This window comes from Acomys minous (genome assembly GCF_964271855.1).
Source record: "Acomys minous genome assembly, chromosome: 3".
NCBI lineage: Eukaryota > Metazoa > Chordata > Mammalia > Rodentia > Muridae > Acomys > Acomys minous.
Window position 1 is genome coordinate 2,855,656 of NC_140485.1, and position 13,580 is coordinate 2,869,235.

Below are 13,580 nucleotides of genomic sequence, written 5' to 3' on the forward strand. Positions count from 1 at the left end.
CTCAGGAGGCTGAGAAAGTGCCCTGCTGTTAAGGCTAACAGGCGATACAGTAAGTTCCACAGTGATAGAGTAAGAACCCAGGTCAAAAGAAAACCTAAAAACAAAACAAAACAGAAAGGTTGCAAGACCCACAAATAAATCCACACCCCTATGGACACCTGTTTTTTATAAAGAAGCTAGAATCACACAATGGAAAAAAGACAGCACCTTCAACAAATGGTGCTGGTCTAACTGGATGTCAGTATGCAGAAGAAGTCAAACAGATCAGTATCTATCACCTTGCACAAAACTCAAGTCCACATGGATCAAAGCCCTCAACATAAAACCAGATACACTGAACCTAACAGAAGAGAAAATGGGGAATAGCTTTGAACACATTAGCACAAAAGACAACTTCCTAGGGGCTGGAGAGATGGCTCAGAGGTTAAGAGCACTGTCTGTTCTTCCAAAGGTCCTGAGTTCAACTCACAGCAACCACATGGTGGTTTACAACCACCTATAATGAGATCTGATGCACTCTTCTGGCATTCTTCCTGAACAGAACACCAGTAACACAGGCTCTAAGATCAACAATTAATAAATGGGACCTCATGAAACGGAAAAGCTTCTGTAAGGCAAAGGACACTATCAATAGGACAAGACAACAGCGTACAGAATAGGAAGATTTTCACCAACTTGACATCTGATTGAGAGCTAATATCCAAAATATATAAAGAACTCAATAAACTAGATATCAATGAATCAAATAATCCAATTTAAAAAACAGGAGTGCACATCTAAACAGCGAATTCTCAACAGAGGAATCTCAAATGGCTAAGAGGTACTTAAAGAAATGTTCAACATCCTTAGCCATCAGGAAATGCAAATCAAAACAACTCTGAGATAACGTCTTACACCTGTCAGAATGGTATCTACCCAATGGAAGTTCCCTCCTACCACAGGGACATTTGTTCAACTATGCTCACTGCAGCTTTGTTCCTAATAGCCAGAAACTGGAAACAACCTAGATGTCCCTCAGCCAAAGAACGGATAAAGAAAATGTGGTGCACTGACACAATGTAGGAAGGATGGAGGGACAGAGTACTGGAAATGAGGAGGGGAGCACCTGGGGATGATGGAGAAAGCTAAGGAATGGAAACTCCCTGGAATCTACTAGTGACCCTAGAGAAGCCTAGTAATGGGGAATACAGAGCCTGAACCAGTGGGACTGGGACATCAACCTAGCCACAAAACCTTCAATCTACACACTGTTCTGGCTGCAAGATGTGCTGGGGTGGGCTAGAGAGATGGCTCAGAGGTTAAGAGTTCAATTCCCAGCAACCACATGGTGGCTCATAACCATCTATAATAAGATCTGGTGCCCTCTTCCAGTGGGCAGGTACACATGTAGGCAGAACACTGTATATATAAGTAAATAAATCTTTTTTAGATGTATTTATTTATTATGTATACAATGTTCTGCCTGCATGTAACTCCTGCAGACCAGAAAAGGACACCAGATCTCATAATAGACGGTTGCGACCCATCATGTCGTTACTGGGAATTGAACTCAGGACCTTAGGAAGAGCAGCCAGTGTTCTTAACCTCTAAGCCATCTCTCCAGCCCAAGTAAATAAATCTTTAAAAAGATGTGCTAGGGCAATGTTGGCAGTAGCACACAACGTGTTCAAGTAGCCAACTTATAACTGGTCCAACTTGGGGACCATGCCATGAGAGGGAAGCCATGCCTGACACTGCCTGGATGGCCAGGAATCAGAGGTAGGACAGCCCAGAGACTCGAGATAGAACCAAACATGAAAGCCAATGAAATGATTCTAATGATATTCTGCTATACTCATAGATCAGCGCCTAGCCCTAATGTCATCAGTGGCATCATCCAGCAACTGATGGGAGCAGATGCAGACTCACAGGCAACACTAGGCTCTGCAGAAGAGGGAACAAAGGACTGCAGAGTCAGAGGGGTCAAGGACACCATGAGAACACAGTCCACAGAATAAACTAAGCAGGGTTCGTAGGTGCTCACAGAGAATGGAGTGACAAACATGGGCCCTATCTGGGTCTGAGGCAGGTTCTCTTATGGTGTGTAGCTTGGTGTTCTCGGGCGCAGAGGAAGGTATTTGTTGTTCTTGTAGGGAGCCCAGATTAGATTCCCAGCACCTACATGGCAGTGGATCCAATGCCCTCTTCTGTACTCCAAAGAGCCCCATACGCGTGCATACCAGCAGGCAAAACACTCACAGAAAACAATAAATCTAAAAACTGTAAATAAAAATATAGTAATGCTTAGCAACTTCGGACAGAACCTCAGTAAGAGTAACACCTTACTCCTCAGGGAAGCAGGATAGTATAAAAGCGTTAACCAAGGAAAGCTTTTATCTAGGGATCTAGGAAAGTTATCATTAAACAATGAAGATGAAGGCCAGCGAGATGGCTTGAGAGGAAAGGCCCTTGCCGCCAAGCCTAATGACTGAAGTTGGAGCCAACCTCCATATGCACACCATGGCATGTACCCATAGCCCCCAAATAAATAAAATAAATTTAATTTTAAAACATATAGGTCAGTGAGATGGTTCAGAGGGTAAAGGTACTTGCTGAGCAATCCTGGCCACCTGATTTCAATCCCCAGAAGCCCCATAAAAGTGGACAGATTCATCACTGAAAAACTGTCCTCTGGCCACCATGTACACGACATGGCACATAGTCACCATAATATGCTATGAACACACACACATTGGCTCACAACCATCTATAGTGAGATCTGTTTCCTCTTCTGGCCTGCTAGCATACATACAGGCAGAACACTGTGTACATAATAAATAAACCTTAAAAAAAAAAAACCAACAGCAACATTAGAAAATGTTCACTTAGGGGTTCATTCAGTGAACAGAAAGTGAAAAACACTGGAAGAAAAACTACATGAAACATAGGAAAGAAAAGGTCAAACAGCAGACACAAATCCAAATATACTCACAATTATGCTGCAAGTACACCAAAGAAAGCCAGTGGAACAAAATATATCTTATCCATAAGAAACATAGTTAAGACTCAAACACGCTGAGTAAAAGTTAACAGAAAAAAGAATCAGGCAAACAACCAATGTAAGAAAGCCACAGTGAATACAGCATGTATGTATGTGTGCCTGTTTGTCTACATGTGCACCGCATGTGCGCCCTTGGAGGCCCAAACAAGGCACTGGACCCCGCAGAACCAGAGTTGCATAGCTGTGAGCTGCCCATGATAGCTGCTGGGAACTGAACATGGGTCCTCCACAAAAGCAGCAAACTACAGAGCTAACTCTCTACACTGCAAAATACTTGCAATTTTTCATTACATTTATTTGTCTGCGCCCATGTAGAGGTCAAAGGACAACCTAATAGATCCTCTCTTTCCACCATGTGGGTTACAAAGCTCAAACGCAGGCTGCTGGGCTTGAAAGTATATCCTTCTACCTCCAGAGCCATCACATCAGCCCTCAAAATAAAACTGTAGAAGGTGCTAACAAAAGAACATCTTCTGACACTGGTGATGGTGGACCACTTTGGAGGCAGAGGCCAACCTGATCTACAAAGTGAGTTCCAAGATAGCCAGGGCTACACAGAGAAACCCTGTACGGAAATCCCAAAAAATTTAAAAAATAAAACAAAGAACACCCTCATCTAGCCTCTTTGGGTACCAAGCAAGTATGTATATAATGTACATACATAGAAACAGACACTGCTGGGCGTGGTGGCGCACGCCTTTAATCCCAGCACTCGGGAGACAGAGGCAGGTGGGTCGCTGTGAGTTCGAGGCCAGCCTGGTCTACAGAGTGAGTCCAGGACAGCCAAGGCTACACAGAGAGACCCTGTCTCGAAAACCTCCCAAAAAAGAAACACTAATTGTGTGTGTGTTGTGTGTGTGTGTGTATACATATACATACATACATACATACATATACATACATATGTATACACACACGCACATATATAAAACATACCTTTTTTAAAAATCTCAAATCAAACGAGGAGATATGGTAAACCTCTGTATTATAGCACTCAGTCAAGTGAAACAACAGGGCCCTGAGTTTGAGGTCAGCTCTGCTTCCATAGCTAGACTCTCTCAATAATCTAGCCCTCTCCATTTCAAGACCCCACAAAAAGGAATAAACCAAGCCTAAAGCAAACAAAAAGAATACAAAATTAGTCAGGCATGGCATACACCTTTATTCCTTGCACTCAGGGAGGCAGAGGCAGGTAGATCTCTCTGAGTTCAAGGCCAGCCTGGTCTACAAAGGGAGTTCAGGAAAGCCAAGGCTATAGAGGGAAATCCTGTCTTGAAAAACAAAATAAAAATACTATAAATAAATATATAACCAACAAATTAGAACAGATGAACATAGTAGTACAAAGACATAAATACCGTCCAGGTATAGTGGCGCACGCCCTTAATTCCAGCACTTGGGAAGCAGAGGCAGGTAGAGGGCTGTGAGTTCGAGGCCAGCCTGGTCTACAAAGTAAGTCCAGGACAGCCAAGGCTACACAGAGAAACTCTGTCTCGAAAAACCAAGCAACCAACAAAACAAACAAAAAACAAATACCAAAAACTACTCAGGAAGAGATATCAAAACAAACCAGTAATAAGTGAAGAAACTGAATCAGTAATTCAAAAACTAACCAGAAAGAAAATCCCAAGCCAATACTGCTAAGTTCTACCAAATATGCAAAAAGAAGTCATACCTATTCATCAACTCTTTCCAACACTTTCTAATTCATTGTATGAGGCAGTATCATCTTAACACCAAATCCAGACAAAGCATAACAAGAAAAATGCTACAGACGAGCACTTCATGGGAATATCAATGCAAAAATCCCTCAACAAAACACTAGCAGCCGGGAATGGTGACCCACGCCTTTAATCCCAGCACGTGGGAGGCAGAGGCAGGCAGACCACTGTGAGTTTGTGGCTAGCCTGGTCTACAGAGTCCAAGGCTACAGAGAGAAACCCTGTCTCGAAAACCGAACAAACAAACCACACACACAGACACAGAGACAGAGAGACAGAGACACACAACAGGGCCAAGTAAGACTTAGTCCAAGAATGCAAACCTTCAAAAATCAACTCAACTTATCATACTAATATCAAAGCCAACCTGAGCTATATCTTTTGAGCCATCTCAAAAAATAAAACACAAACCAGCACTAAAAGATACTGTAAATATACATGTAAAAAGAAAACTTTAGTGAACTGAACCCAACAATAGTTAAAGCAAACAAACAAAAAACAAAACACCCAACATATCTCTGGGGTCTTTCCAAGAAATGCTAGGTTTAACACATTAAAAAATAAATAAAAATGATAAAAATAGAAATCAGACTGGAGAGATGGCTCAGAGGTTAAGAGCACTGGCTGCTCTTTCAAAGGTCCTGAGTTCAATTCCCAGCAACCACATGATGGTTCACAACCATCTATAATGAGATCTGATGCCCTCTTCTGGCCTGCAGGTTATGTGCAGGCAGAGCACTGTATACATAATAAATAAATGAACAAATAAATAAAACACAATGAGCAAAGACAAAAACTTCTTTAAGAAAACATGAAAAGAGCTCAAATGATGTTAGCAAAAACTCTTTTCAAGACACCGTTTCTCTTGTAGTCCTGGCTGTCCTGGACCTCCTTTGTAGACCGGGGTGGCCTCGAATTCACAGAGATCCACCTGCCTCTGCCTCCCAAGTCAAAAACTTAAGTTTAACAACAGCAAAAAGCAAAATTTCAAAAGAAAAAGCGTACTAAATCCACCACTAAAATTTAAAAATTTAAGGGACTAGAGATACGACTTAGTGGGTAATACACTGAGCCCCTCCAGAGGACCTGGGTTTGATTCCCAGTACCCACATGGGTGCTCACAACCATTTGTAACTCCAATTCAAGGGGTTCGGAATCCCTCTTCTGGTGTCTATAGGAACTGCACATCCATGGTGCACAGATATACATACAAGCAAAACATAGAAATTAAAATATTGCTGGGCATGGTGGCACATGCCTTTAATCCCAGCACTCAGGAGGCAGGGGCAGGCAGATCGCTGTGAGTTTGATGCCAGTCTGGTCTAAAAAGCGAGTCCAGAACAGCCAAAGTTACAGAGAGAAACCCTGTCTGGAAAAACCAAAAGAAAAAATTTAAAATTTAAAAATTCTAAAGATATTCTTTAAAGAGGGTAATCTGAAGATTAACAGAAATATAATGTGTAAAATATTTATCATCCTAAAGACTTCTATCTAGAATGTCTAAATAAAGCTGAACATAATTCTTAATGCATAAATGGTCAAAAAACTGGGATGGACCTCTTGCTTAAGACACACAAAGCACGTGATAAAGTGCTCTATTACCATTTGTCACTAGGAAAATGCAAGTTTAAAACCACACTCAGATGACACTACGCTAGAATATCTAAACCTAGAAAGACTAGCCGTTGGTAATGAGGTCACGCAATTGAGAACTCTCACGTACTACTGTTGAAGTCAAAATGACCCCCGGAATTTGAACCTACAGATTGGAGACCCGATCTTTCTTGTTAAATCATGTGCCTACCACATAATCTCATCAATTCACTCCTGTGTCTCCACACACAGTGGAAGTCTATGTAGCCATGACACAAAGATGTACACAGATGCTCATGGGTTTTCTCTAACAGTCCCAAATGGGAAACAATGCAATTCTTCCTCACTGAGAGGAATGAAAAAACAAGATTTGGCTGATCCTACGCATGTACTCAAACTCAAACCAACAGGTTGGATTAGCATGGTCCTAGCAAAAGACTGACTACTGATCTTAACCCAATTAGCCACATGAGAGAAGATTCAAACTGATAAAGTTGGAAACAAAGAAGTGGACACCACAACAGATAGTAAAGAAACCCGGAGGCCCATTAGAGACTATTTTGAAAACTCTATTCCAATAAACTGGAAAGTCTAGAAGTGTAAAAGTTACTAGACACCTCTGACCTACCAACCTTAAAGAGCGTGTTTAACAGGCCCCACTAGCGCAGTGAAGCTGTAACACCATCACCCAAAAAAAAAAAGGCCAGGCCGAGCAAGGCTGCACTCTTCACTGCTAAATTCTACCAGATCCTTAAGTAAGCACCGGTGCTCCAACAGAAAGAGAAGAATGCCGCTAAATTCATTCTCAAAAAAGTTACCACTCTGATGCTACCACAAGGAAATATGAACACAACAACAAAATTACAGATAGCTCATTCTTTCCTGTGAACACAAGACACAAAATTCTCATTAAAACACTTTCAAACCGAATTCAACAACACTTTAAAAAGCTCTTATAATCAAGTGTGTTTCATTCCAGGGACACAGGGATTATTCAACATACACAAATCAGAATACACAAATCTAATACACTACATAAATAGAGCAAAGTGAAGAAAATCATATGATCTCAGATGCAGAAAAGTCTTCCAAAGAAGTTCAGCACTTCTTTATCATAAAGCCCTGAAAAAATTAAGAACAGAGGAAACACACCTCAACATAGTAAGCGGCATATATGAGCAATACTGACAACAGTAAGTGCAGCAGGAGGAGCACTTTCTCTACAAACAGCGAAGAGTGTCTACTCCGTCCACTCTTATCTACAATACAGCACTGCCATGCTTAGACGGAGTAAAAACGCAAGAGACAGAGAAACTTGATACAAATAGAAAAGAACAAAGTACATTATTCCTATTGCAGACTGGATGCTTTATACGCAAAAAGACTCTAAGGATGGGTTAATTGAGATAGCTCAGTGGGTGAAAGCTATTGCTATGGCACACATTTTCTCATACACCAATAATTTTAAGAATATCCTGCTGGGCGGTGATGGCGCACGCCTTTAATCCCAGTACTTGGGAGGCAGAGGCAGGCGGATCTCTGTGAGTTCGAGGCCAGCCTGGTCTACAAAGCCAGTCCAGGACAGTCAAAGCTACACAGAGAAACCCTGTAACAAACAAACAAACAAACAAACAAACAAAAGAATATCCTAAAGACCCTACCAGCTCTTAGGGCTGATAAACATTTTCTGTGAAGTAGCTTGACATAAAAATCAACATTAAAACAAAATCAGTAAAAGGGCCAGCAGGACAGCTCATGTGGTAAAGGTTAACTCCAACACACCTGGTAAACTGAACTTGACCCCAGGACCCACGTGCTAGAAGGAAAACCAGATTTGCTCTCTGTCCTCCACAGGCACATGAAGGTACGCCCTACACACATAATAAAGTTTGCTTGTTTTTAATCAGCAGCAGCAGCCAAGAATAAGTGACTATTAAGTGTTTGTCCCTAAACGGGAAATCTGTATCAACTTTCATGCCACCATGGAAGAAGGAGCAGAAAGAATCTAAGTCCTCAAAAAAGAAAAAAAAAAAGGGGGGGGGGATAGCTCAGTGGTTAAGAGCACTGCCTGTTCTTCCAGGGATCCTGAGTTCAATTCCCAGCAACCTCACAATGGCTCACGACTACCATATATATTGGGATCTGATGCCCTCTTCTGGCATGTAGGCATACATAAAGATAGAGCATTTATACATGAAATAAATAAATAAAGCAAGCATCATATGCTGGCAGAGGTACTAGGGGACAGTGATACACACTGCTAGAAGCAAAGTGCATGACAACAGCCACCATGGAAATGAGTGTTAAGGGGAGAGAGATGGAGGGAGAAGGAAGAGCTGGAATTCCCACTAGATGCGGTCTGGCTTCAGTGCCACTCCTGAACAACAGAAATATCTGTACATCATATTTACTGAGACATTAACAGCCAGTATCCAATGTATAAAAATAGCCCAAGGGGCCGGGCGTGGTGGCGCACGCCTTTAATCCCAGCACTCGGGAGGCAGAGGCAGGTGGATCGCTGTGAGTTCGAGGCCAGCCTGGTCTACAAAGTGAGTCTAGGACATCCAAGGCTACACAGAGAAACCCTGTCTCAAAAAAGTAAAATAAATAAATAAATAGCCTAAGAATTACATATACACAGATGTATACATACACACACTAGATTATTATTAAGTCCTAAAGATGACTGAAATTATGCCATTTGTGGGGAAATGGATGGAACTGGAAATTATGCTAAACAACCAGTCTAAGGCAAATAATTCATACATTCTCTCACGCGGGTTTTAGAGTTCTGCAAAAAGAAAGTAATGGGAAATTGGGCTGGAGAGATGGCTCAGTGGTTAAGAACACCGTCTGCTCTTCTGGAGGACCTGAGTTCAATTCCCAGCAACCACATGGTGGCTCACAACCATCTATCATAAGATCTGGTTTCCTCTTCTGGTGTACATGCAGGCAGAACACTGTATATGTAATTAATAAATAAATCTTAAAAAAAAAAAAAAAAGAAAGTAATGGGAAAGAATAAAGAGCAAAATGCATGAGCCGGGCACGGTGGCACATGCCTGTAATCCCAGCACTCGGGAGGCAGAGGCAGGTGGATCTCTGTGAGTTCAAGGCCAGCCTGGTCTACCAAGTCCAGGACAGGCAAGGATATACAGAGAAACTGTCTGGGGAAGGGGAGAAACAAAGTACATAATACACACACATGAGAATATGATAATGAATTCATTATACATATTATATAATACAACTACATATACATATATAAATATATATGTGTGTATATATTTACAAACTTTAATGAAGCTGGGCACAGCAGTGCATGCCTATAATCTCAGCACCCAGTAGGAAGGATCATGAGTTCCTGGAAAGCCTGGGCTATACAAGGTGACTGTATTTCAAAAACAAGAGACGGTTACTACATGCAGCAATATCAATTAATTTCAAAACCTAACTATGTAACATGAAAGTCAATGAGCTACGACCAACCAGATGTTCAACTGGGTAAAGGTGCTTGCTTAGAGGGAAAAAACTGACTTCCAAAAGTTGTCCTCTGACCTCCATGCACATGCCAAGGCATACATGTCACTGCACCCCATTCCTGTCCTGGGAGCACCTGTGTCTGTGCACACACATGCATACTCAAAAACTTTTACCAGGTGGCAGTGGTGGTGCACACCTTTAATCACAGTACTCAGAAAGCAGAAGCAGGTGGAACTCTTGAGTTTGAGGCCATCCTGGTCTACACAGCAAGTTCCAGGATAACCAGAGCTACACAGAGAAACCCTGTCTCAAACAAAGAAACAAAGAACTGTCATCCACTCTTGGTTAACACTAACTAAACACTGTGTGTGACCAGTTCATACATAGACAGAAAAAGTCAATGTAGAAGGGTAGCGGGAAGAAAGGGATTAGCAGGAGGGAGCAAAGCAATAAGGGAAGGGTGAATGGTATCTAAATATATTATGTAAATATGTGCAAATGGCATAGTGAAAACATTATGTATAACTAATACATGCAAGCAAAGCCTGATCAATTTCAAAGAATAAAAGGGGAGGGTCATAAGTTAGGCACATAACTTTCCTAGTTTTCACACTGGTATTGACATTAATTAGTGGGGTAAATTATCCAGAAATATTGAAAACTTTCAAAAAGTTGAAAAATAATTAAAAGAATCCTCTTTTCAATTTTCTTCTCTGTAACAAGTAGCTGTTATAAGCACCTAACAACCTAGTGCTCAAAACAGCGTCTGATACACAGTAAATGCTACCAAAACCTTGGCTAAATAAACAAATATCACAAAAACTGACGGGTCTAGAAGCCAGCACTTTTAATCCTAGCACTGGGGAGGCAGAGGCAGGCAGAATCCAAGCCAACCAAAGCTACACAATGAGACCTTGTCTTAAAAGAAAATTAATTATTTTCATCCCAGGAGCAGGGGCAGCCAACCCTGGACCCTCCCAATAAATTTATTTTATGAGATTTGCTGCCTGGTATGACTCTCTCATCAGAAGAAGCCAAGAAGCAATGAAGCAAAGAAAAGAAAGAAATGGAAAGTGGCTGCAGCTTTTGGGGTGGGGGGGAGGGGTGGTGGTTGAGACAGGGTCTCTCTGTGTAGCCCTGGCTGTCCTGGACTCACTTTGTAGACCAGGCTGGCTTCAAACTCACAGCAATCCGCCTCACAGCGATCCACCTGCCTCTGCCTCCAGAGTGCTGGGATTAAAGGCATGTGCCAGGCCTGACAGGTTCCTGAGCTCCTCAGCTCAGCTGGGGGATACCCTCCCCTGGCAGCTGCAATGCCTTCCTCTCAGAGCTGGGTGGTAACTGCGCCCCCAGTGTCTCAGGATTGCCTTCCATTTGCTCTATTTTATCCCTTCAGAGCTGTGTGGTTCCTGGGCTTCCCAGGACCCCTTTCCATGAGAGTAGAGGGGGGAGGGCTGGGGAGCGGGCAGGGGTTAGCTCTAGTAAAAGACAAGCAGCCTCAACTACAATCACGTACATGACCACCACCACCTCTCTCATAGCTTGTGTGGTCAAAGCTTTGGCAATCCTGATTGAATGAGAACTAAAAAGTTCAGGGGACCTAAGAGTTAAGACTGCTTGAGGCGGGAAAAAGCTAACATCAATCTTAGAAACTAGAAAACGATACGTTATATAGGCGATAGAATTTTTGTTTTGCAAGAGTCTCACTATTTAAGCCTTGGTTTGCTTTGTACTTGCTACGGAGACCAGTCTGACCTCCAAACTCAAGTTAACAGCCTACGTCTACCTCCCAAATGCCGAGAGTAAAGGATGTGCCACGCCTTGGAGCTATAAGCGGTTAAAGAAGTTCTCCGTTAAGTTACAAAATCTACCAACGTCAGATATATGGTTAGCATTAGGAAGAAAGGGGTGGTGGTGAATAAATGTCTAATTTCTCTTCTACCTCGAATTAGATAGATCTAAAACCGATAAATCAAATTAGAAAGACAACCAAAACAATTCAAAGTGTCTATCTTTGGCGAGAAGAACGGACAGGAAAGGACCGAACAAGAAAATGTAGCTTTCCCTTTGGCTCAGGGGAACTCCAAGTTTTACAAGGAAACAGTGATTCACCTTAGCAATTTGTCTTTTGAGAACACAAAAAAATACTAGGAATGTCACCAAAACAAAGGTTTTGGTTTCTTCTAAGACAGGAAACAAGAAAGTAAATAACGTAAGCACGTGAACTAGGTTCTAGGAGACAGGAGGGAACTCTTCGGTTCGAAAGCCCAAAGTAGGAGGGGACACATGTGCCCGGAAGCTCTCCAACTCAGCGAGTCTAATTCAGAGTACAAAGTCGAACTCGGGACAGAACTACCGGGACGACGAAAGCAAAGCTCACGAATCAGAACGGACAAAAGCCTACCTGTAAACCAACAATCTAACACCGCTTGAGGATCCGGGAACTGAAACAGCGAGCCGGCCCGCCCCGGCACAGCGGAGCCCACGGGGACACACCGCTCCCCCCACCCCTCAACCCTAGTCCGTAACTAGCCGCTCTCCACGCACGGTAACCTCAACAAATGGGTCAGCCTCGGGTTGAAAACACTAGATCCGGCCACCGGGAACTCCTGGCTCAACACACACACACAACAAGCGGTCCCTACCCTGCCAACCCTTCAGCCCGCGCGTCAGGGGGCTGCCCAGCCAGGGAGCCCCGGCGAGCCCCGAGCTGGGCGGACAGCCTAGGAAACAAAGCCGTGGGCGGAGCCTCGGGAGCCCCGCTGGGAAGGCGGGGGAGGAGCCGCCTGCGCCCCCCACGGGCCCCCCAACTCCCCCCCGCCCGCCTCTGGAACCGCGAACCCGCGAGGATGCCTGGGGCGGGCGCCCGGGCCCGACGGCCAAGGCCTAGACGTGCCGCGCCGGGTCCCCGCTCCGGCGTGCTGGCCGCCTCCTCACCTTCTCCTCCACGCAGTTGACAATGATGGACGGATACTTGCGGCTGAGCCAGCGGAAGAACGCCGGGACTCCCATGACCAGCGGCCTTGGCTCCGGGCAGCGGCCGCTGCCAGCGACAGAGAGTAGAACCAACGAGGCTGGCGGGAGTCGCGGCCGCGGGCACGGGCACTTCCTCCCACGTGCGTTCGGCGGCCGGAAGTGGCGTCAGGACCCCGCCGCGTGGGAAGCCGGGAAAGGAGCTCCGCTAAGTGAGGCTTCTCCTAGACTGCACGAGCCGTGGACTTCCTGGGCTGGCTGTGGGGCTAGGTGGGGAGGCCAGACGCGCGGCGCTCTCCGGCAGAGCCTTCCAGAGCAGGGCTCCGGGCTGACACCATCGCCCACGGTAGTCCCCAGGACTCCGGGCTCAGCAGGCCGGCGATACCAGGTCCTTCCCTGTGTGGTCGCGAGTTTGGAAAGGCGTGGCCTGTTTTGCTTCCTTTCTCACAAACCACCCTTGGGCTGAACGGACACGCCCAACACTCCAGTTTCCATTTCCTGGTTCCTCTCATTTTTACGAGACTGTACCCGAACTATGAAAAAGAATCATAAAGTATTTTACAATTTTTTTAAAAAAAATCTGCTTTGCACAGACAGCTTTTAAAGATATGTTTAAGATTTATTTTTAATTATGAGTATGTGTGTACGTCTGCATGTGGGTTTGTGCACGGGTGCTGGTACCTGTGGGGGCCAGAGGCGTCAGAGTCCCTGGAGCTGGAGTTAGAAACAGCTGTGTCTGGAGTCGAACTCTGTTCCTTTGCTAAAGCAGC

The 13,580-nt window shown here is 44.2% G+C and overlaps 1 protein-coding gene across 3 annotated transcripts in view; it reads right to left on the minus strand.

Annotated features, from left to right (window-relative positions):
* XRN2 (5'-3' exoribonuclease 2) overlaps window positions 1–13,335 on the minus strand; it is a 73,005-nt gene extending 59,670 nt beyond the window's left edge. For 2 of the 3 annotated variants that reach the window (XM_084776132.1, XM_084776130.1), the window contains exon 1: window positions 12,775–13,335. Coding sequence is in view for 1 of the 3 variants with exons in the window: in XM_084776130.1 (XP_084632256.1) it covers window positions 12,775–12,849 (75 nt within the window). In the remaining 2 variants the exon portion in view is untranslated. Of the gene's footprint in view, window positions 1–12,482; window positions 12,624–12,774 lie in introns of those variants that run through there. The other variant, XM_084776131.1, reaches the window with a different exon arrangement.
* Window positions 13,336–13,580: the final 245 nt, after the last annotated feature.